This window comes from Odontesthes bonariensis, chromosome 22 (genome assembly GCF_027942865.1).
Source record: "Odontesthes bonariensis isolate fOdoBon6 chromosome 22, fOdoBon6.hap1, whole genome shotgun sequence".
NCBI classification, from domain to species: Eukaryota; Metazoa; Chordata; class Actinopteri; order Atheriniformes; family Atherinopsidae; genus Odontesthes; species Odontesthes bonariensis.
Window position 1 is genome coordinate 3,297,444 of NC_134527.1, and position 22,210 is coordinate 3,319,653.

The following is a 22,210-nucleotide window of genomic DNA, read 5'->3' on the forward strand; positions in this document are numbered from 1 at the left end:
GAAAAAGAAATAAAAAATAAAAAAAACATTAAAAATAATCATTAATTAATTAATTTAAAAGCAAAGAGTGCAGATAAAACACTTTCAGGTGTCATATGCACAGCTGAACAGAACTGTTTTCAGCCTGGATTTAAACATTGTCAGAGTTGAGGCCTGTCTCACATCTTCTGGAAGACTGTTCCAGATGTTAGGGGCATAAAACTGAAACGCAGCCTCAGCTTGTTTAGTCCTGACTCTGGGCCCCAGCAGGAGACCCCTCCCTGAGGCAGGAGACCCCTCCCTGAGGCAGGAGACCCCTCCCTGGGGCAGGAGACCCCTCCCTGGGGCAGGAGACCCCTCCCTGGGGTTCTCAGAGCCTTAAAGGGTTTTGTCCATCTTTGCTTTGAAATAAGACACCTTTAAGATAAAAGAAGAAGAACTTCAGCGCTTCCCTTCTGACCTGGGCCTCTTCAGATCTGGGCTAAAAACCTACTTATTTAGGATGGCTTTAATACCCAGTAGTATGATGAGACTTTTATTCGATTTTGTTGTATTTTATTGCTTTCACTGTTCTTTTATTGTTTTTTATTTGTTTTTACTTCTTCTTCTCTTTATTTATTACCTGCTGTAAAGCACTTTACAGACAATCCTTACGGTGTACCAAAGGGCTGTATAAATAAAATACATTTACATTTACATTTGACCTTAAATGCCGTTTCACGTGTTCTTTTCAACATTAAAATAAATCATACTCCTCTATCTGCCAGTCACTGCTGCCTTTCAAACATAAACTGTTCAAAACATATTAAAACTATCTATTGGAATTCAAGTTTCAAGTTTATTTGTCGTATGCATGCAAACACAGGGTCAACAATGCAATGAAATGTGTTGGATGAGACTAAACAGTGCAGACAATAAGAAATGACAATAGTTTAAAAATAAAAACAATTAAAAAATTAAATTAATATTGAATAGAACAATAAAAGAATGTGCAAAATAGAAGAAGTTTTGAAATAAACTTTGTTTATTTCAGATTATTACTATTTTTTTTTTTAATTTAACTCAAGTGAATTGGATTATTTTATAAATAATTATGATTACAATAAATTGAATTCCAATTGGCTTGAATTGGACTTTATTATTTAAGTGCCTTGAGATGACATTTGTTGTATTTGGCGCGATATAAATAAAAATTAATTTAATTGAATTGAAAGTTTCTTATCAAATCAAATCAAATCAAATTTATTTGTAGCACATTTCATGTACAAACAGTTCAAAGTGCTTTACATAAAATAAAAGCATTGCAGCAGGGAGTGTAAGAAGCATTACAAACACATAAAAGAATATAAAGAGAAACAAATAAAATCATTTAAATGAATTTAAAAACAAGCAACAGTCCAGATAAGTAAAAGATAGCGTATGAATCGTAATGAAACAGTCTATAAAAGATGCCATGTGTGACAGCGGCAGCAGCGCGCGACCTACAAGCCGCCACCTGGTTCAATTAAGAACTCAATTTGCACACCTTTACCTGCGCGTCACGTGACCCGGACTCCTCCGCGCCCACTTCCGCAGGTAGAGCCTCCCTGTAAGCGCCGCGCTCAGCTTTCCAACAGGCTGCTTGTTGTTCTGAGCTGGAGCCGTCGGACCGGTCCGGCAGGTTTGTGCAGGGGGGCAGAGCAGGTGAGGCAGCGGGGGAAGAAGGGCGGAGGGCCGCCGCGCCGGAGCCCAGAGCAGCAGGAAGAAGAGGAAAACATGGTGCGGTGACACCGACGGAGAACACGATTCAGCTTTTCCGAACAATCCGCAGAGGTAAGTCCAGAAAAGGGTCCACGCGCTGCGCTTTTACGCGCGTGTCTGTTGTTGTTCCAAAAACACGGGCAGGGTCGGTGTTTCACCCGGCGCTGGACTGACCTTTTCTCCTCAAAGCAGCCGCTTTGTTGGTACTTGTTTATTTCCATGTGATCTCAGGCCCGGTGGCACCTGGATTTAAACTCTCTGAAAGATTCAGAACTCTTTCAGGAACTTTTTTATGGACAAATTCGCGTCTCGGCTCTGACTGTGATCTGAACCCGTGGATTCTTCATTTGGCCTAAGTTCCACAGGTTGTTTTGTAGCAGCTGCCCCCGAAATGGAAACCAATCTACTTGAATAAATTAGGTTTTTGTCCTTCCCAGTCGTTATTACCGCGTTAACTTGTTAATTATTTAACGCCGATACATGTTTTATCGCGCATTAGTGCAGGTTTTATTATTTATTTTATTCTGTTGCTCACAGGCTTTTATTCTGTAAAAGTCTGCTGCTCACAGGCTTTTATTTTGTAAAAGTCTGTTGCTCACAGGCTTTTATTCTGTAAAAGTCTGCTGCTGTCTGCTGTGGAACAGGAAAACAAAGTAATCTTTGTATCCACCAAACATGGAGAAGGGTACGGAACTTTTACTCGGCCATTTTCATGTTAAAGTTCTTCCAGACGGCGGAGTCGACAGAACCAAGGTCATCTGTAAACTCTGCCAAGTTGATTTGTCTTCTCAGCGTAGTAGTTCCAGTCTAAAATATGAAGGTGGATAAAGTCGGTCAGCTCAGCCTACATCTGGCAAAAATAATCCTGCAGTTTGGTGACACCTAAATGAAGATGAAACTGTCCAAACACTGTCACCATGACGGGATTTATAGCAGGAAAGTCGTGTTGGACTGAGTTGTTTTTGAGTAGAAGAGCTCTGAAATCTAAAGGATACTTCTGCGTATTTAAACTCGACATAATGTTTGGTACAACCAGTTGTGTTCCCTTCTTAAAATTGAAAGGGAATTCAGTCCATGTGAAAATCACAATGCATTGTGGGACGTTGACTGCCAAAGCCCGATATAGGGCTGCACGATTCTGGAAAAAAAAATGTGAATCACGATACGATATTTTTGCTTAGAATTGAGATCACGATTCTCTGGAGAAGCAAGATTTTTATTTTTAATTTTTTTTTTTAGGGCTGGGCAACGATTAAAACTTTTAATCTAATTAATCACATGATTTCCCTGATTAATCACATTTGTACACAGAATCCAAAAATGAATCCAAAAGTAGCGTGTAGCTTTTAGCATTTAGCTTTATTTTAAATGTGCTGCCATATGAATGAAAGTGCCATAACATTTGTTGTGCAAACACACTTTTAACATCAGCATCTTTCTGTAGTTTTTATGTAGAAGCCTCGCTCCACTGTCTGTTTCCTTGAATGACTTGCTGCTATTTTAGACTGGAACTACTACTTTTCCATCCCTAGATGGAATGCACTGCCTGCTGCCGCTTGCCGACAGCCGCGCCTGTTACTGTGTTTGCTGCTCGGTCTGCACAGCAGGCAGTGATACGAAGGGAGAGAAAATAGGGCCAAGCGATTGTGAGGTCTGACTTTTTCTGGCGGGACGATTTTGTGATGCAAATGTATTACTCTGTTGAACGCATATTGTTTTGAGAAGCAAAACACTTTATTTTTTAAACCCCAGCCAACTAGCCGGGCTACCTTCATCAACACCAAAACGAGGCTGGAACTCTGCTCACAGGACGCAGCAGGGGGTAAGAAGATGTTCAGAAATGATGTTGCTGATATGGGATGTCATACAGCTTCATGTAAAAAGAGGCGAACTATCCCTTTAAGCCCTCCGGTGGGCTTCTGAAGTGTTGTGAGTGAACACTGCTGGGTGCATGAGTCCAACCAGCCGGCATGTTTTTCCATGAACAGGCCAAAAGGCTCCTTCTGTGGGCCAAGCAGCTTTTGATTAGGGAAATGTCTTCGTCCTTATGGAAATGTGCAACCTCGAAGCAGTGATGGGGGAATTTGAATCGTGACTTGACAGGCAAATAGATGGCGGGTTGTTGGAGGTGAAGACGTCGGAGCAGGTGCTTTAAATTAAATCCCCAGCTGTATGAGAGCGCTGTCCTCTGTTCTGCTGAGTTTTATTGCATTAGTTCCTTTGGTCCTGCTCAGTTTCACTTTGTTAAGACCTCAAGTTGTTCTCGTCTGAACTGAGCAGACACTCGCTTTGGAACCCAAGACCAGTAGGAGCTGAAAAAGCAGCTGGTTCGGTTTGTTTTCTTTCTTTTATCGCTTTAGAATTCCTTTTCTGAGGTTTCAGTCGTCACTCAAATCTACTTTGAGAGAAAAACGCATGTAAATTTGGTAGTCAAATGCAGTTTGTTTGCAGATTGGATGACGTGAGGGCATGTGTTTGCTGTTGGAGGATCCTTTAATGTTTCCAGTGTAAACCAGTAAGTCGGCTTCTGGGTTTGTGCTCCTCGGCGTCGTTGACTTTCTCTGCGAGAGGCTCCGTTAATGTGGGATCGCAGCTGGCGTCTCTGTGGACCGACTGCTTGTTTGGTTACACGTTCATTGTCTGGACTCCAGCTGTGAGTGAGATGCTGAAGGAACTCACTAAAGACTTTACTCATTAACCTTCATTAACTTCCATCAGCAGCCGCACACACAAAGCAAGGTGGGAAGTATTTTTACCTTTTATGTGATTAGATATCACTTTGATTAGGTTATTAAAAGTGGCCTCAGGGCCTGCAGTAGGGGTTATATCTCTGCTTAGAATCCCCCCCCTCGACTCATACCTGGATAAAACCAGAAATTAGATGTATGGACTAATATTGCATCATCATAGCCTTTAAAGTCGGGCAAGTTAACTCGTTAATTATTACTCGCCATACATATTTTATCGCGCATTAGCGCAGGTTTTATTATTTATTTTATTATTGTAAAAGTCTGTTGCTCACAGGCTTTTATTGTTGTAAAAGTCTGTTGCTCACAGGCTTTTATTTTGTAAAAGTCTGCTGCTGTCTGCTGTGGAACAGGAAAAGAAAGTAATCGGCGGATCCACCAAACACGGAGAAGGGTACGGAACTTTTACTCGGCCATTTTCATGTTAAAGTTCTTCCAGACGGCGGAGTCGACAGAACCAAAGTCATCTGTAAACACTGCCAAGTTGAATTGTCTTCTCAGCGTAGTAGTTCCAGTCTAAAATATCACTTAAAGGCAAAACACACAACTGATAGCAGCAAGTCATTCAAGGAAACAGACAGTGGAGCGAGGCTTCTACATAAAAACTACAGAAAGATGCTGATGTTAAAAGTGTGTTTGCACAACAAATGTTATGGCACTTTCATTCATATGGCAGCACATTTAAAATAAAGCTAAATGCTAAAAGCTACACACTACTTTTGGATTCATTTTTGGATTTTGCGTACAAATGAGATTAATCGTGATTAATCAGGGAAATCATGAGATTAATTAGATTAAACATTTTAATCGTTGCCCAACCCTACATTAAAGCTTCGAGCTGAAATGACAACTTGCAGACAGTGAAACATTGAGTTTTGTTTAGTCCCGGTGGGAACAGTCGGCCATGCTCGCTGCTGTTTTCCACCTGCTGCTGACGGACATCAGATTTACCGTGTTCAGGTGCAGAAACCCAGCTCTGTGTCACTCTGAGCCGGTAAAAACGCCTCGTGGGGACGCATGCTATCCTGTTCCCCCTACGCTTGTGCACAGCCAGACGTTCGTCACATCAGGAGCTCCTCCTAAAAATAACCATCGTTTTTCTGTCTCCCTCTTCTCTCTGTTAGATGTCAGGAACGCCTTTAGTGTTTTAATCAGGTGTGGCTCTTTGAATCTGTGGATCAGGACCCAATCAGGACTAAAAAATGTCTATTTACCTCTGATATTTAGCTACTAATATGCAAATACTTTCATATTATAATTTAAAAAACACATTGTCAGCTTTGATGTTTAAAGCAGCAGCCTATATTACCCACGATGCAACATGGCTGCGGTAGTTCAGTCGGAGATGAAAGTATGGCTGTGTTCGAAACCGCATACTACATACTACATACTTCCATACTGCATACTGATCGATCAGACAGTATGCAGAGTGTTTACCCACAATGCATTTCGCTACTGCCCGAGCCGAAATCATTTGAAACATTTTCAGGCCAGAAAGTAGTCGTTTAGATCCCCAACGTGTTGAAAACCTGACAAAATACCGGCTGTTTACAACTTTGTTCCCACGAATTCGGCGCTACTAAAGCTAGCCGCAGTGAGCTAACGCACTTCCTGTTATTTTCACAAAATAAAATACCCGTTGCCTTTCATCATAGGGAAAGCCATTACCATACAATTGGTGCTTTTGTTTTGAAAACAGGAAGTGAACCTACCCTCGTTGTAGCTAGCTTGAAACTGCCGTTTTGACAGGAAATGACGACCGGCGACGTCACGTTACGTTGCATCTTGGGTAGTTTGAGTATGAGTAGTAACCTCATGATGCATACCCAACATTTAGGATAATCTAGTATGCATCCGGGAACTTAAAAAAAGTTAAAGTTAGTATGAGTAGTAGAAGTATGCGGTTTTGAACACAGCCAAAGAGTTCTGTTTGTAATCGGTAACTCGGGTAAGGTTTGTCCACCCCAGCATCCGTATTTACATTCTTTCTTTACTTGCATGTCAAATGACTAAAAAATGTCTAATTATCTCTGATATTTAGCTACTAATACTTTCAGGTTTGGCCTATTTGAAAGAAACAATCCCGTTTTGTTTGCGTGTGTTGACGTTTTTATAATTAAAAAACACATTGTCAGCTTTGATGTTTAAAGCTGCAGCCTGTATTACCCACGATGCAACATGGCTGCTGGTAGTTCAGTCGGAGATGAAAGGTTAAAGTAGCCTGGAGCTACAAACAAATCTCCAGAGTTTCCCTCTTTATTCGAACCAGAAACAACTTCAGGGTTCACGTTTGTTTGGAACTAAAGGAAACAAAAAGCAGGAGTTTGTGTGTTTGTGTTGGTGTTCGTCAGCCATTATCTACAGATTCTCCATTTATCTGAAGCAGTCTGCTCACCTGGGCTGCGCGGGCGGGAGCTGCACCTCCTCCCCGCTCTCAGGTTTCGCTGTCGTCACTTCGGTATGCACTCCTCGCCTTCCTCCTCGTTGTCATGGCAACGCCCCAAACCTGTTCTGAGACAGGCGATACCTGCAGCGCTCACAGGCCCGCCGGCCTCTCTTTGGTCTGTTTTTGTGTGGTGGGCCCTACGCTGGGTGTGGAGCTCTCAGGGGGGGAGAAGCTGAAAGAAACGGTTGTTTTTAATGCGGCCGTTCTCACAGCCAGGGGAAAGTGTAGACTACTGAAGCGCCGGCTCTTTGAATGCTGCCGTTTTACAGATGCCTGAACAGTTTCCTGCCATGTGACGGCATCAGATGCGTCCTTTTAGTTCGCTGTTCCCACATGAATTTAGCTGCTCAGGCGCACCACACAGAGTAATTAACTGTTGCTATATTTAACTAGACTGACATCCTCATGTTGTTATTAGGGCTGGGCAACGATTAAAATGTTTAATCTAATTAATCACATGATTTCCCTGATTAATCACGATTAATCGCATTTGTACGCAGAATCCAAAAATGAATCCAAAAGTAGTGTGTAGCTTTTAGCATTTAGTTTTATTTTAAATGTGCTGCCATATGAATGAAAGTGCCATAACATTTGTTGTGCAAACACACTTTTAACATCAGCATCTTTCTGTAGTTTTTATGTAGAAGCCTCGCTCCACTGTCTGTTTCCTTGAATGACTTGCTGCTATCAGTTGTGTGTTTTGCCTTCAAGTGATATTTTAGACTGGAACTACTACGCTGAGAAGACAATTCAACTTGGCAGTGTTTACAGATGACTTTGGTTCTGTCGACTCCGCCGTCTGGAAGAACTTTAACATGAAAATGGCCGAGTAAAAGTTCCGTACCCTTCTCCATGTTTGGTGGATCCGCCGATTACTTTCTTTTCCTGTTCCGCAGCAGACAGCAGCAGACTTTTACAAAATGAAATAAATAATAAAACGGGGTTCGAGTCCCGCATCGGACGGCCCTGTGCTGCGTGTCGTTCCCCCTCTCTCTGCCCCCTGCTTCCTGTCTCTCTGAACTTTCCTATCCATTAAAGGCACAAAAGCTCCCCAAAATGTTTTTTTTTTTTTAATCTTTTTATTAGAAAAATAATTAAATTGAAATAAAAATTAACTAAAACCTGCGTCAATGTGCGATAAAATATTTATCGGCGTTAAATAATTAATGCGATAATAACGAGTTAACTTTCCCGGCCCTAGTTCTAATACTCCAATAATTTGATTGTTTGCAGCCACCTTTCCTCCAGTAAACCGCAGCCCTTTTATCTCTTTCACAATCAGGGAAATAATTATTTTGGCTGCTTGCATACCGTAAGTAATGACCGGTTTCTTAAAGAGTGCGTGACAGAGTGCAGGTGTGACGCATGGCTCTGTTACAGGTTACAGGACAAGCGTTCTGCCTCCAGAATCCACTCTGAAGTGTAACGTGTGTTGTAAGATGTGAACATCGCAGCCAGACCAAAACAGCTCAGAGGTGCATGGAGAATGGAGCAAGCTCCATTCTTCCCCTCAGGACTCCCAACATCTTTGTCCTCCCCCGCCCACCTCGCTGAGTTTTCATGTTCAGGCTTGTGTGGCCACGCAGACTCCATTCATGCTTCCCCACATTCGTGGTGTGAAACGCTTTTCTTTCCGCTTATTTTATCAAATCAAATTTATTTGTAGCACATTTCATGTACAAAACAATTCAAAGTGCTTCACATAAAATAAAAGCATTGCAGCAGGGAGTGTAAGAAGCATTAAAAATGCATAAAAGAAAATAAAGAGAAACAAATAAAATGATTGAAAACAAGCAGATAAGTTCAAAGATATCGTGCAGATTTCATGCATAGACACATGAGAACAGAAATGTCTTTAACCTGGATTTAAAAATGTCTCCATTTGGTGAAAGTTTAATCTCCACTGGCAGTTTGTTCCACTTGTTTGCAGCATAACAGCTAAATGCTGCTTCTCCATGTTTAGTCTGGACTCTGGACTGGACCAGCTGACCTGAGTCCTTGGACCTCAGAGCTCTGCTGGCTTTATATTCTCTGAACAGATCACAGATTGTAAACCATCAGCAGGCTTTTAAAATCTATTCTGTGACTGACTGGAAGCCAGAGTAAAGATTTTAAAGCTGCTGTGATGTGTTCAGATCTCTTAGTCCGGGTTAAAGCTCCAGCAGCAGCGTTCTGGATGAGCTGCAGATGTTTAATGCTCTTTTTGGGAAGTCCAGTTAAAAGAGCGTTACAGTGATGGAGTCTGCTGGAGATGAATGCATGGATGAGTTTCTCCTGGAAACCTTTAATTCTGTTGATGTTTCTGAGGTGGTAAAAAGCTGCCTTGGTGACAGCTTTGATGTGGCTGCTGAAAGTCAGATCTGAGTCTATCAACACTCCGAGGTTACCGACTCGGTCAGTGATCGTAACGTCCCGAGTCTCAAGATATTTACCAACGCTGACCCTCTTCTCTTTGCTCCCAAACAGAATGATCTCAGTTTTGTCTTCATTTAATTGTAGAAAATTCTCTCTCATCCAGGTGTTTACTTCCTCCAGACACTGACACAGTACGTCTGCTGGGCTGCAGTCGCCATGGTGACAGAGACACATAAAGTTGTGTATCGTCTGCATAAACTGTGACAATTGATGTTAAAGTTCTGGAATATCTGACCCAAAGGGAGCAAATACAAGTTAAACATAAGAGGTCCAAGAATTGACCCCTGGGGGACTCCAAGTCATGGCCACTCGCTCAGATTCATAGCTGCCAATAGTAACAAAATAACTCCGGCCTTCTAAGTAGGACCTGAGATGGTAAAAAAACAAAGGAAGGTAAGAGCAGGGTTCCAGATGTCGAGCTTCCAACTCCTCTACTGTGGTGCTCTACATCACTTTACTGTAGAAACAGTTTCCCCTTCCTGGTTGAAACATTTCTTTGGTGGCGTTGGGAAAACGATCATCACGAGGCTGACAAACGCATTCTTTTTCAGTGCTGCAGGGACGCCATGTCGGCCATTGTTACCCTTCACATACAGACCTTCAGGGTTTGCATATTCTCTGCATGTATTTATTTATTTTTTGGCTATCTGCCTGCATTAAGCAGGAAGATGGTGTCATTCCCTTACGAGTTCCTTCGATGTTGCATCATAATGATAATTAAAAACTATTTTTTTCTTAGATGTTATCACATGCAGTTCCCAATAAACATATTTACTTTCTGTTCCTTTGAGTGTTGCTGCTCTGAGCAACTGTAGGATGGAAATGATGTCTTTTACTTTGAGAAAAGGGAGCGAGTTCTTTGGCTTTTAGGGAATTCAAACAGTTATCTGGTTCATTTCACCCAGTCAAGAACCTTCTTTCCAGCTCAAAGGTTATTTATTAAAGGAGAAAACACTTTCTTTTACAGTTGGAAAAGATGTTTCCCTCATGACGACTGCTTGTCTTCACACTCAGCGGGGTCACATGGCACTGAAAGGATCGGATTATTGGCTAAATTACAATCAGACTGAGTTATTAAGTGCATGTAGACACCTTAATCTGACTAAGAATTGGATCGGATGGGATTCAGACCCCGAGATAACTGGGTTGAAAGTCACTCTAAACCTGCTTGTAGACGCTGAAGCTCGTGGTGAATCAGACTTTGCGTTCTGCGCATGCTCCAGATGTTTTCCCGGGGTCGTGACCCAGAAGTCAAAGGAGACGATATTCCTGTTGTTGTCGCCGTCAGAAAGAAACAAACAACGCGATGGAGAATGCTCCGTTGGGCATCGAGTTTGTGCAACAAGCAGCTCATCACAGACCAAATGTAGAGGGACGTAGCTTCATCTGGCTCTGCGTTCTCCATCTTTCTCCAATGCCTGAGTTTGTTTGTTGTTGTTGGTGGTGCAGAGGTCAACAGGAAGTGGCTCTATTAGCAACAGCTGGAATGGGTACAGCGCCACCTATCATACCGGGGTATGACACGCTTTGTGCCTCTGATCCCATTCATTCACCGCCATATATCCAAGGAGAATTACCCAATTATAGCTGTAATAAAATTAATTTCACCACGTAGACCCACTGAGTGTCTTTAAGGGTCGATTTAGTTCTGCTGTCATTGTTTTATCCACATTTCTACCTCAGTTTGTTGGTCATTATTACGATGAACTGGTTGCAGTTTTAACACGTCTGCAAAAGTGGAGGTCGGCACTATTTCACGTTCGTTATTGGAGGGAAATTTGCACATTTTTAAAAAGCAGAGAAGTTAAAAACATGAACGAAAGGCTCTGTTCTGTTAAAGCTGCTGTTGGAGGGGAATGCTGGGATTGTTCTGCAGATCTGTTGATGCCTGGAAGACATCGCTTTGTAACAGGATGAGCAGAGTTACTCATTTCACCTGTCGGTGGTTTAAATGTTGGGACTGATGGTGAATATATAAACAATGCGTTTTCACATTGAAAGTGTCCCATGAAAACATTTCGACAGTAAAAACATCACATGGACTAAAACTTTCGTTTGAATTTCCTGAAGAGGATTCTCCTTCTCGCCCTGCGAGGCTTTGCTTACCTGGACTCACCTGGTGTCCTCCTGCCACTGTTGAATTTTTCAGAGGTGCATTTGTTCTTGGAACCAGACTAATCCAGACTAATGAACCTTCTCAGCAGCGCTAATCGATCCTTTCAAGGCAGGAATTTCACGAGGGCCACGAGCCACTTTGGCCTTGTGCCCTTGAAAATTATATCTGCCATAAGGCCACAGTGGCCTTGATGCCCTCTCTGACTAAGTTTTGCGGTTTAGCAGTCTGCCTCTTTTCTGACACGGCTTCAATGAGCATCTGGTGGAGAAAAAATAAATAAAAAAGCAGCGGTGCGCTTGATTCGAGCCTGGATTTACACCGCTCGGACGGTCTATGACGACAGTTGACGTCAGTCTATCTCCGCCCACCCCCTCACGCGCCCGTGTGCGTAGCCAGGTGATTCTCCGCTGGAGGTGAGGGAAGGTTTTGTGACGATCCTGTTTGCCGTTAAGTTTTTCATTTGTCCAGCTTTAAGTGTAATTTTATGGATAACATTTACTATTTCTTGCTCGTATGGTGATACATAATTATAATATTTTGAAGAGTTTTTGTTACTATTTGGATAAGTTACATTGCAGTTGTGTTTTATTTTTATCTAGTGCTAGGCAGTTAGCTAACAACTAGGCAGTTAGCTAACAACTAGGCAGTTAGCGCTGTGTTGTTAGCTGTCAAAGACCTCTGTGCAGACTAGGTTCGTTTGCTGCTCGTTTAAACCAGGGCTCTAAATTAAAGAAAGTTATTTTTGGCGTGTATTTAAAAAAAAAACAGTCACTAGCCGGCTTGGCCGATGATATATGAGGAACTTTACAATCGATTTCGCGGGACGCGCGAGCGCAGTTTCTATGGGAACGTATCCGCCGAGGCTGCCGTACTCGGGGAGCGGGTCACTCTTGGTTTGGAAATACGATAGACGCCGGTGTTCAGCCGATTTCTCCTACTTGTCGAGAATTACAACTTTGTGCATGCGCCGAGCCGATTTTCTAAGTTTCGTTTTCACGCCCATAATGTTTTGCTACCCTGCGTCTGATTATTTTCTTTTTTGGAAGACATGCAAAGTAATAAAACACTTATCGTATTATAACAAGCAGTTAGCTAACTTGCAGTTAGCTTAACATGCACAAATGGGGTGTCATTCACCATTTGATTTTTGTATTTGGGACACTTCTGTCTTTATTTAGGTGACTCTGCTCCATCATTGTAAATGAATGCATTGCGTTATTGGTACAAATACAGACGCAAACACTAACAAAATGTGGCGATGGGCCGTGAAGAGAAAAGCTATGCCTGCCAAAGGAGGGGAGGAGACGGAGGATATTTTGAATATATTGAATCTGGCATGGTGACACTTTGTGAGAAAAGGGAAAAAATGGAACTGATTTAGATGGATCCGAAGACAGTTCAGAGAGCTCGGACGATGTTTAAGCATTTCACAGTATCCATAATTCCATAATTAGTCTCTGCACATAGTTTTGTGTTTAATTTTGTGCATTATCTGCACTAAAACATGGTTAGAAAGTTGTTAAATATTTCCATTTTTGTAGATTCAGGGTTCACATGAATACAGATCAGTTTTAAAGTTATTTTTTTTATGTACAAACAATGTGACCCTGAATAGTCTGTGAGGGTTGAGGAGTAATGAAATGTTAGAATAAGTTTTGTATGTACACAAGTTTAATTATTGTAATTATTTTAATTGGATGTACATTCCCAATTTCACTGTAAAATGAATTTAAAGCTTTAGTTAATAAATTGATCAAATTAATTCAGTGGCTCTCATCTGTCTGTGGCTAGTGGATATAAATGATATCGCCCCATTTTCAAAACGCAATCAAAATACCCATTCACATGTCTTGTGGCATGCCTGAACTGTCCACAAAAAAAAATACATTACACCCACTGGCCAGAACTAGCTTAGTTAGCTTAGCATAGCAACTGCCATTCACTTACATTGTAAGTGACGTCCTTTCAACGTAGGCCCACTACCACAGTCTCACAGTGAGCCAAACATGTCTGTGCTATAAGAATCCTGTGTAGTTTTAATAAAAAAAATGTTTAATTGCAATTTGGTGTCCATTAAATGCTTAATAAACATATATAAAAGTATTGTAAACGCATATACAATCGTAGTCACTTCATATCATATGTTAAATCATTGTTTTAATTTATGGCCTTGTTGCCCTGGCTTTTGGCCTTTGTGCCCTTGAATGAAATTCCAGGCCTGATTTCCACCATTAAACATTAAACCGATGGGAAGCGGCAACCCGAGCGTAGCGATTTCTCATTACGAGCAGTCGGTCAGTAATTCCCATGAAATGGTGGGAATGCACCGAGTAATTGGCCTATTTTTCAGCTTGAGCTTCTTTTTTTTTGTTTGTTTTTTCTTCTTTATGTTTTGGGCAATAAATGTGCAGAGTGCATTGGTTTGGAGGCTTTTCACTGCGAGTAAGAGGAAAATAATGTGTTGACGAGGCAGAGGTGCATTTATTTATGAATATAGAACCTCTCTTTGATGTAAATGTATTTTATTAATACAGCCCTTTACAGACAATCATTATGATTTACAGCAGGTAATAAATAAAGAGAAGAATAAGTAAAAACATATAGGGGTGGGGCCAAACTGCCACCTGTGATTCTTTCGGCAGATTATTTGTCCTCATTAACGGTGGGAACATGTCAAATTAAAAGAAAAGGGGGAAAAAAACAAGAGAAAAGCATCAAATTGACATATTTAAGGAGCTCGCAACAGATTTGCTTAAAAGATTGTTGCTTAAACTAGATAAATTGGTTATGGACTGAATAATCGGCTTTTATTTAAAACGGTTTTGATGCAAACATGGCGACAGATTGACGATGCAACAGGAATTACACAAGGTCAGAACAGGTTAAGATGTAAAAGTTCTTTATTTCTACAGCCCCTTTACAGAGAATCCTTACGGTGTACCAAAGTGCTTTACAGCGGGTAATAAATAAAGAGAAGAATTAGTAAAAATGATAAAAGAACAGTACAATGAAATGTTGTCAAATGTTACTGATGGTCAAAGATGTGAAACTGTGTGACGGGGAAAGCTTTGTAGTGTCTGCAGACCATGATTATCAGTCCAAACATCAGTCTGTTGGTGACAAAGATCCAGCATGTCTGTACGTCACAAGCTTGTCTAAAGAGAACATGCACAACACCGTGACACCTCAGCACAGAGCAGGCTTGGTCTGAAGTTGCAGAACTTTTAGGACTTGCAGTGTGAAGCGAATGCTTTTAAAAATAACCGTTCCTGCTCATGTCGTCTTTCTCCAGATACCTAAAGGAGCGAAGATGAGTCGGAGGCGCGCGGACTCGCTGGGGCCCGACGATGAGGTGATGCCCTACAGCGACGACGAGACGGACAATGAATTGGGCGAGAGCTCTGAGGAAGAAGCAGAAGATACTGAAGCCCCTCATCCCCCAGTGGAAACGAGACCCAGTGGTATGCTCCCCTACCGAATTTATTTACAAGTTTTTATTCTTCTTTCTGACCTGGGCCTCTTCAAATCCAGGCTAAAAACCTCCTTATTTAGGATTGCTTTTATTACCCAGTAGTATGATGACACTTTTATCTTATTTTACCTTAACCCTCATACCTGATTAATCTGATTAATTATCCCCACTCAATAATTCCACTTTGCATTCCATATTTTGAAAATACTGGCACCTAAAGGCTTAAAATTTGGGCTAAAAAGTTCAAATTGGCATCTAAAGGGTTAATTTAAAAAAAATAATAATTGAAAACTTGGTAGTTATGATCAGAACTGAAGTGGAAGAAAAGATTTATGAAAAAAAGTGGAAAAAAATTTAAATAAGATGTTTTTAGGTCGTTTTAAAAGAGGACAAAAATGTCCCTTTTCAGAAATGAAGGAGTTTTTTTTTTCTACACAATGAAAAATTGCATTATATATGATGTGTTTGAAATTTGAAAAAATAGTCAAAAATGCACAACTGGACCAAATATGATGAGTATCACTATCTACAGTGTGAAATTAGAGGAGAAAGTACACCCCAAGTGGACAAAAATGTCCCCCATCAGGGAGAAGGGTTAATCGATTTTGTTATATTTTAATGGTTTCACTGTTTTATTTTATTTTTTTGTTTTTTACTTCGTCTTCTCTGTATTTATTACCTGCTGTAAACCGTAAGGATTGTCTGTAAAGGGCTGCATAAATACAGTACATTTACATTTATTAGAAAGATTTCAAACAGGTTATTTTTTTATCGTATTTTTCAGAAATGGGCTGGAAAGTGAAAGCCAACGACCGAGCCTACCACCATCTGCCAGAGTTCCAGAGAAAAGTCTTCCTGTGCATGAAGAAGAGCAGATACTCTGTAAGCCATAGCCGAAACGTAGCCAAACATGGCCGACGCTCCCTGTGCAAATAAAAGGGAAAGAAAGGATCTCTGATTATAAATGTGCTATTTTTAGGGTTATTTGTGCCTTTGTGGTGCGGTTTTGCTGCTTTGTTTTAAACTGAGATGAAGAATGTGGTTCGTCCACACGAGTAAAACTAGATGATCAGCTCCTGTGTGACGCTAATGGACTATTCATGTGAAAGGTGATCGCCACCATGCGAGGCGCTCCCTCCAGCGGAGGGGCGTGGCTTGGGTTTTCCACAGCTGGCGAACACACGAGTGTTTCCATCTGTGACGTTGGGTGTCATCGGTCTTTGTGAAGTCTGAAACCCGACCGCCCGGTCGAGGCGAGCTTTACTAACAGACCCAGAGAGCCGGTGGAACTGAGGGCAGAAGGCGTACCAAACAACAAGTTGTAATCGGCTAAATATGAGTCCTACCTTAAACGATAAGCAGGTGGAAGCTTGAGACACTTAATCATGTCTCTACAGAGCAGGCTTCAACCAGGACTCACACTAAGTTGGTCTTAAAGACCATTTCATTGCAACTAGGGATGTCCCAATTAGGGTTGTTTGTCCCCGAGTCATTTGATTTTGAGTTTCTGCCGATACCGAGTTCCGATTCTTCTACAGTACATCAAAAAAATTAAGAAGAAACAGATCCAGGATGTCCCTGATTTCTTATTTTCTTCACTTATTTTATCATTTAACACTTATAAACAGAGCACTTCTGTGAGGAAGCTTCAACAACCAAAATAATCAAGTAATAAACAAATTCTTCAGTTGTAGTTTAGTGCAACAATGTCTAATATAAAAACCTGACATACCTGCAGGCATGTCAACAAATAAGCGGATAAAAGTCCCACAGTGTTCTAAAGTAAGGCCAGTAATGTGCTTTAACTGCACTCCTAATTCTTACTCTCCTCCTCTGGCTTCACAGAAGGAAATGTCCTTGCCACCCCTTGGAATCCCAAAGTTTGCATCTCACAGTTTGCAATCGCAACGCTTTTGTCGTCCACTTTAAAATGCCTCCACACCGCGGACATTCGGCCCCCAGCTTCTATACGCCTTCCTCAGTGGAAATAAATGCAATGTGGGGGCATTGGAGACCCATCCAAGATGGCTGCCGCGCTTATACGTCAGTCTGAGGCGTCTACGTATATCATGTCTATGGTTGAGACGGTCTGACTCTGTACCACCACATAACAGGAAATACTAAGCTGTTATTTTTTCCTGTTTGTTTTTAAATATTATAGTTCTGATTTAAAATATATATAAATATTAGGGCTGGGCGAGTTAACGCGTTATCATCTGCGTTAATTATTTAACGCCAATAAATATTTTATCGCGCAATAACGCAGGTTTTATTATCGTAAAAGTCAGTTGCTTTCTGCTGCGGATCCACCAAACATGGAGAAGGGTACGGAAGTTTTACTCGGCCATTTTCATTTTAAAGTTCGAGGAGCACCTGTAGCGGTGATGTCCGTCTCTGTGTGAAGCTAACGGAGCTAACCGGCGCTACTTCCTGTTTAACTTGTTTCAACATAAAAGCATGTATTTCAAAATGCATTTAAAAAATAAATAAATGAAATCCTGCCTTTACAGCCAAGTTGAATTGTCTTCTCAGCGTAGTAGTTCCAGTCTAAAATATCACTTAAAGGCAAAACACACAACTGATAGCAGCAAGTCATTCAAGGAAACAGACAGTGGAGCGAGGCTTCTACATAAAAACTACAGAAAGATGCTGATGTTAAAAGTGTGTTTGCACAACAAATGTTATGGCACTTTCATTCATATGGCAGCACATTTAAAATAAAGCTAAATGCTAAAAGCTATACACTACTTTTGGATTCATTTTTGGATTCTGCGTACAAATGCGATTAATCGTGATTAATTAGATTAAACATTTTAATCGTTGCCCAGCCCTAAAATATACATATATAGATGGGCTATATATCCGATCCCTGATCGGGATGAAACGTCTGATACCGATCGAGTCAGAAACCACGTGATCGGATCAGGACATCCCTAATTGCAACAAACACCCAGTGATCCCAACATGTTGTGGAAATGTTTTAATATCCTTAAACAGTACTATGTGCCCGCATCATTGTGTTTGTTGTTTTATTTTATTTTTTTATTTCTTCAGGGAAATGCCATTAAGACATACAAGTACAACGTCCTCACCTTCATCCCCCTGAACCTGTACGAGCAGTTTAAGAGAGCAGCCAACCTCTACTTCCTGGCTCTGCTCATCCTGCAGGTATGTCTAAAGAATGTCACGCCTGTTTTATTTATTTATTTAAAAAAGCCTGAAAAGTAAGGGCTAATAAGTTCCCATCGAATGTGTTTGGTTAGATCATTCCAGATATTTCCACTCTGCCCTGGTACACCACGCTGGTTCCTCTGGTCGTGGTGTTGGGAATCACTGCCATCAAAGACCTGGTGGACGATCTGGTAAGACGCGCCGTTTAACCCATTAAAGTTTAAGATCTGCAATGAACCGATTGGCTCAGATTTCATCTACATGTTCAGCGTGTTTTCCGCTTTGCTTCAAGAACCTTTTGGCCAATAATTCTCATTGTTTTCCTTCCTTCTACCTGCAGGCACGCCACAGGATGGACAAGGAGATCAACAACAGGAAGTGTGACGTCCTGTTGGACGGCAGGTTGGAACAGTTTTGGATCTATTACATTACGGTTATTTTGCAGACGCTTTTAACCAAAGCGACTTACAATAAGTGCGTTCAACATCGGTAGGCAAAAGAACTTCAGGTCACAAGTGCATTTCCTTCCAAAACCAAACGGCTAAGAGCATAACTAGTGCTAGAGTAAGTGCGATAAGTCAGGTACCGAGACAGATGGAAAGACAATTTAGAAAACAAAGACAATTTAGGATTCAATATAAACACAAGAAACTTGTGCTAAAGAAAATAAAAAAATTAAAAAATTTGGACAAGGACATCTATTGGACATCTGTAATGAATTTAAGATGGCTCAAGTTGTTGGAAACTGACGACTGACTGCTTCTGTTTCAGGTTTCAGGAGTCGAAATGGATGAACATCCAGGTTGGAGATGTGGTTCGGATCAAGAAAAATGACTTTATTCCGGTATGACGAAGGAATCGGCACGAGGCTCCAATGATTTTTAAAGTAAAGTGCGTCTGCAGAACTGGTTGATTTTAAAATGTGAAATGTTTTTTCTGTCGATTCTCTTCAGGCTGACATCCTGCTGTTGTCCACCTCCAACCCAAACAGCCTGTGTTACGTGGAGACGGCTGAGCTCGATGGGTAAGACCCCTCCACTGGAAAAAGGATCCTTACCATTATTCTGTGTTGGGCTCAGTTAAAGCTTAACTGCTTCAAAGTTTTTGTTTGATCAGTCTCAAGTAATAAGTCAACAAACAAGTCTGCTATTACAAGAGGGTAAATGTTGGAACTGTTGCCCAGAGCTGAACAGTTTCTGCTAGTTGTCCTCAATACGCAGAGAAGTTTGACTTATTACCGGATTTTCCGGAGTATAAGTCGCATCAGTAAAAAAATGCGTCACAAAGATGAAAAAAACATATATAAGTCGCACTTATTTCACAAAATCCATGACCAAGAACAGACCTCGTCCGTGTTGAGGAGACTCGTTGTGTTCAGTTAGCTGCTTTTCTCACGGAAACTGTCGATGCATGAAGCGGTAACACAAGTCATTTATATTCATCTCCTTGGGAAGTACCCGGGCGCGGAGACTTAACTGCACCTTTGACAAGCCTCTCCCAGCATTGTTCCAGCACCCACCTGTGGACTCGTTCCTCCAGCTCTGGCCTCGATTAGCTTTCTTTGTTAGCATAAAGTTGTCACAAGCCTAGAGTGTCCTCTCGTGGCTGTAGATGGAAATGTTTACTCCTTGTTTCATGTCAGTCAGCATGAATTTTACATTTAAAAGATGTTAAATTATATATATTTTGATGTATAAATCACAGAATTAATCAAACTGGGGGGAAAAAGTGCGACTTATACTCCGGGAAATACGGTAGTTGTGCTTGAATCCAGCTCTGGTGAGAGTGTTTTCTTCAGGAGTCACAATTCAGCGCGTTGTGTGTGTTTTTCTGTCCTGTCGCAGAGAGACCAACCTGAAGTTTAAGATGGGGCTCCGAGTGACTGATGAGGGACTGCAGGAAGAACGAGAGCTGGCAGAGTTTAACGGTTAGCATGGACCACACAGTTCAGTTTAATTGCTTCGATCTCAGCTGCTTTCTCAGCCGTTTCATGTTGCCCACAACTGTCCTTAGTGTCTTAAACTCAGTCCTTCCTGTGCCCCCCCCTCCCCTCTCTGTATTGTAGCCCTGATCGAATGCGAGGAACCAAACAACCGCCTGGACAAGTTCGTAGGGACGATGCTGTGGAACGGGGATCGTTACCCTTTGGAACTGGACAACATGCTCCTCCGAGGCTGCAAGATCAGGAACACCGAGTGGTGTCACGCGCTGGTCATCTTCGCAGGTCTGTATGCCACCAGATCACCTCAGACCTTCTAATCAGGGAAAATAAGATTATATGTTGCTGCATCTTTTATTTACACTGGAAAAAATCAAAGTCTTACCAAGTATATTTGTCTCATTTCTCGTCAAAATATCTCATTACAGTTAATATAAGACAAAACTGCCTAACAAGTACTATTTCAGCCAGATATAGGGACTTGTTTTAATACAACACATCTGGAATATCTTGTTAAATGAAAAGGTCTTGAAAAAAATAGTTTTGAGTCGGATTTCATATGAAACAAGCTTTTTTTTACATTTGAAGAGGTTTTTAAGCTAATTTCAAGATCACTTTTATCTCAAAAATCCTAAATATCACATCTTATTTAAAGAAATCTTGAACAAGCTGATTTTCACTAGTTCCATTGGCAGATTTATTTTGCTTATTTCAAGCAAAAACGTCTTTTATTTGTTGTTTTTTTAACTTATTTTTGGAGGGGCATTTTCTCCAGTGGAGCTTTACCTTTTAGCTGAATCGTAGAAATTTAGACTCCGTCGTCAATTTTTCTTTAGGGGCGGACACCAAAATTATGAGGAACAGTGGTAAAACCCGGTTCAAGAGGACCAGAATTGATGAGCTGATGAACTACATGGTTTATACAGTAAGTTTCTGTTGTTTTCTGTCATCATATTGTATGATTATTGATTATTCAGACTCAGCAGATGGATGAATTGGTTTAGTTTATGGGAATTGAATCGATGGCGTATCTAAGGGAACTCTCGGTCTAAATTGGCACTCTGTGGTCCGTCTCCACAGATCTTTGGACTGCTCATTATGGTCGCGGCCGGTCTGGCCATCGGTCACAGCTTCTGGTACGAAGAAATTGGCGCCAAGGCCTGGTATCTGTACGACGGCAAAGACCAGAACGCCGCTTACAGAGGCTTCCTCAGCTTCTGGGGATACATCATAGTTCTGAACACGATGGTGCCCATCTCCCTATATGTCAGGTCAGTGAAAGCAAGCAGGCATATTTCTGACCACCTGTGGCTTAGCGGGTGCTGAACGGGGAACACTGTGGGCCTGGTTCTGCATACTGATGTCATGTGTTTTGTCTTGAATGCCTTAATCAAATCGAACACAATCACCGTGATCATGATTTTGAACTGGTCAAATGTTTCTACACGAGGGGGCGTCCATCTTTGGATTTATATGGATCACCTTGGAAAGCTTTTATCTTAGTGACAGCAGCATTGAGATAACTTTACTTCTTTCCCACTCCACACACGGGGTTTTCCAGTAGGTTGCCATGGTTGTAAATCTACCGTAAGATAAGAGCAACGTTAAAAAGTGGGGAATTGGACCTGGTTATCAACCCTTAATAATGCATGGTTACTTGTCGTATTAGTTTCTAAAGAAAAGCTTTGGTTGCCAACAAACAAGTAAATTACCGGTCATGGTGATGATACAGAAAATAAGCAAAGTTTAAGATTAATTAACTTTAATTTCTGTAGATGTTGCAGTAAATTAGTTATTTTAATTATTTGTTATAGAATAGAAATGGAAAAATATTTTATTCATCCCCCAATGGGGGAAAATTCAAATTAGGCAAGTAGCTCAACATTTTTTTAAATATTTACAATGATTGTATAAACAAAAATAATACCAATTCTAGTAAAAAAAAAAAAATACTACTACTAACTAATAATAATAAATGACTAAATAAATAAAATTAAAAAAATAAATCAATTTGAGAAGAACTCAGCAGAGTTATGTAGTTCAAACTAAAAAAACGGGAGAACAAAGCATTTGAAAATGTGACCGTTAAAATGAAATGAATGGGTTTTATAGGCCGTGCACGGAGTGTCTGCTGAAACGTGTGGAACTTTTATGACGTAGGTTCTTTAATGATTGTAGCGCAGCT

At 41.0% G+C, this 22,210-nt stretch overlaps 1 protein-coding gene across 1 annotated transcript in view; it reads left to right on the forward strand.

Moving 5' to 3' along the window:
* Positions 1-1,609: 1,609 nt before the first annotated feature.
* Positions 1,610-22,210, forward strand: part of atp8b1 (ATPase phospholipid transporting 8B1) — a 34,469-nt gene continuing 13,868 nt past the window's right edge. The window contains exons 1-12 of the mRNA XM_075456123.1: positions 1,610-1,791; positions 14,736-14,904; positions 15,700-15,797; positions 17,970-18,083; positions 18,179-18,277; positions 18,427-18,488; positions 18,858-18,930; positions 19,040-19,110; positions 19,931-20,013; positions 20,152-20,310; positions 20,862-20,950; positions 21,106-21,296. Coding sequence (XP_075312238.1) covers positions 14,754-14,904; positions 15,700-15,797; positions 17,970-18,083; positions 18,179-18,277; positions 18,427-18,488; positions 18,858-18,930; positions 19,040-19,110; positions 19,931-20,013; positions 20,152-20,310; positions 20,862-20,950; positions 21,106-21,296 — 1,190 coding nt within the window. The 5' untranslated portion in view covers positions 1,610-1,791; positions 14,736-14,753. The remainder of the gene's footprint in view (positions 1,792-14,735; positions 14,905-15,699; positions 15,798-17,969; positions 18,084-18,178; positions 18,278-18,426; positions 18,489-18,857; positions 18,931-19,039; positions 19,111-19,930; positions 20,014-20,151; positions 20,311-20,861; positions 20,951-21,105; positions 21,297-22,210) is intronic.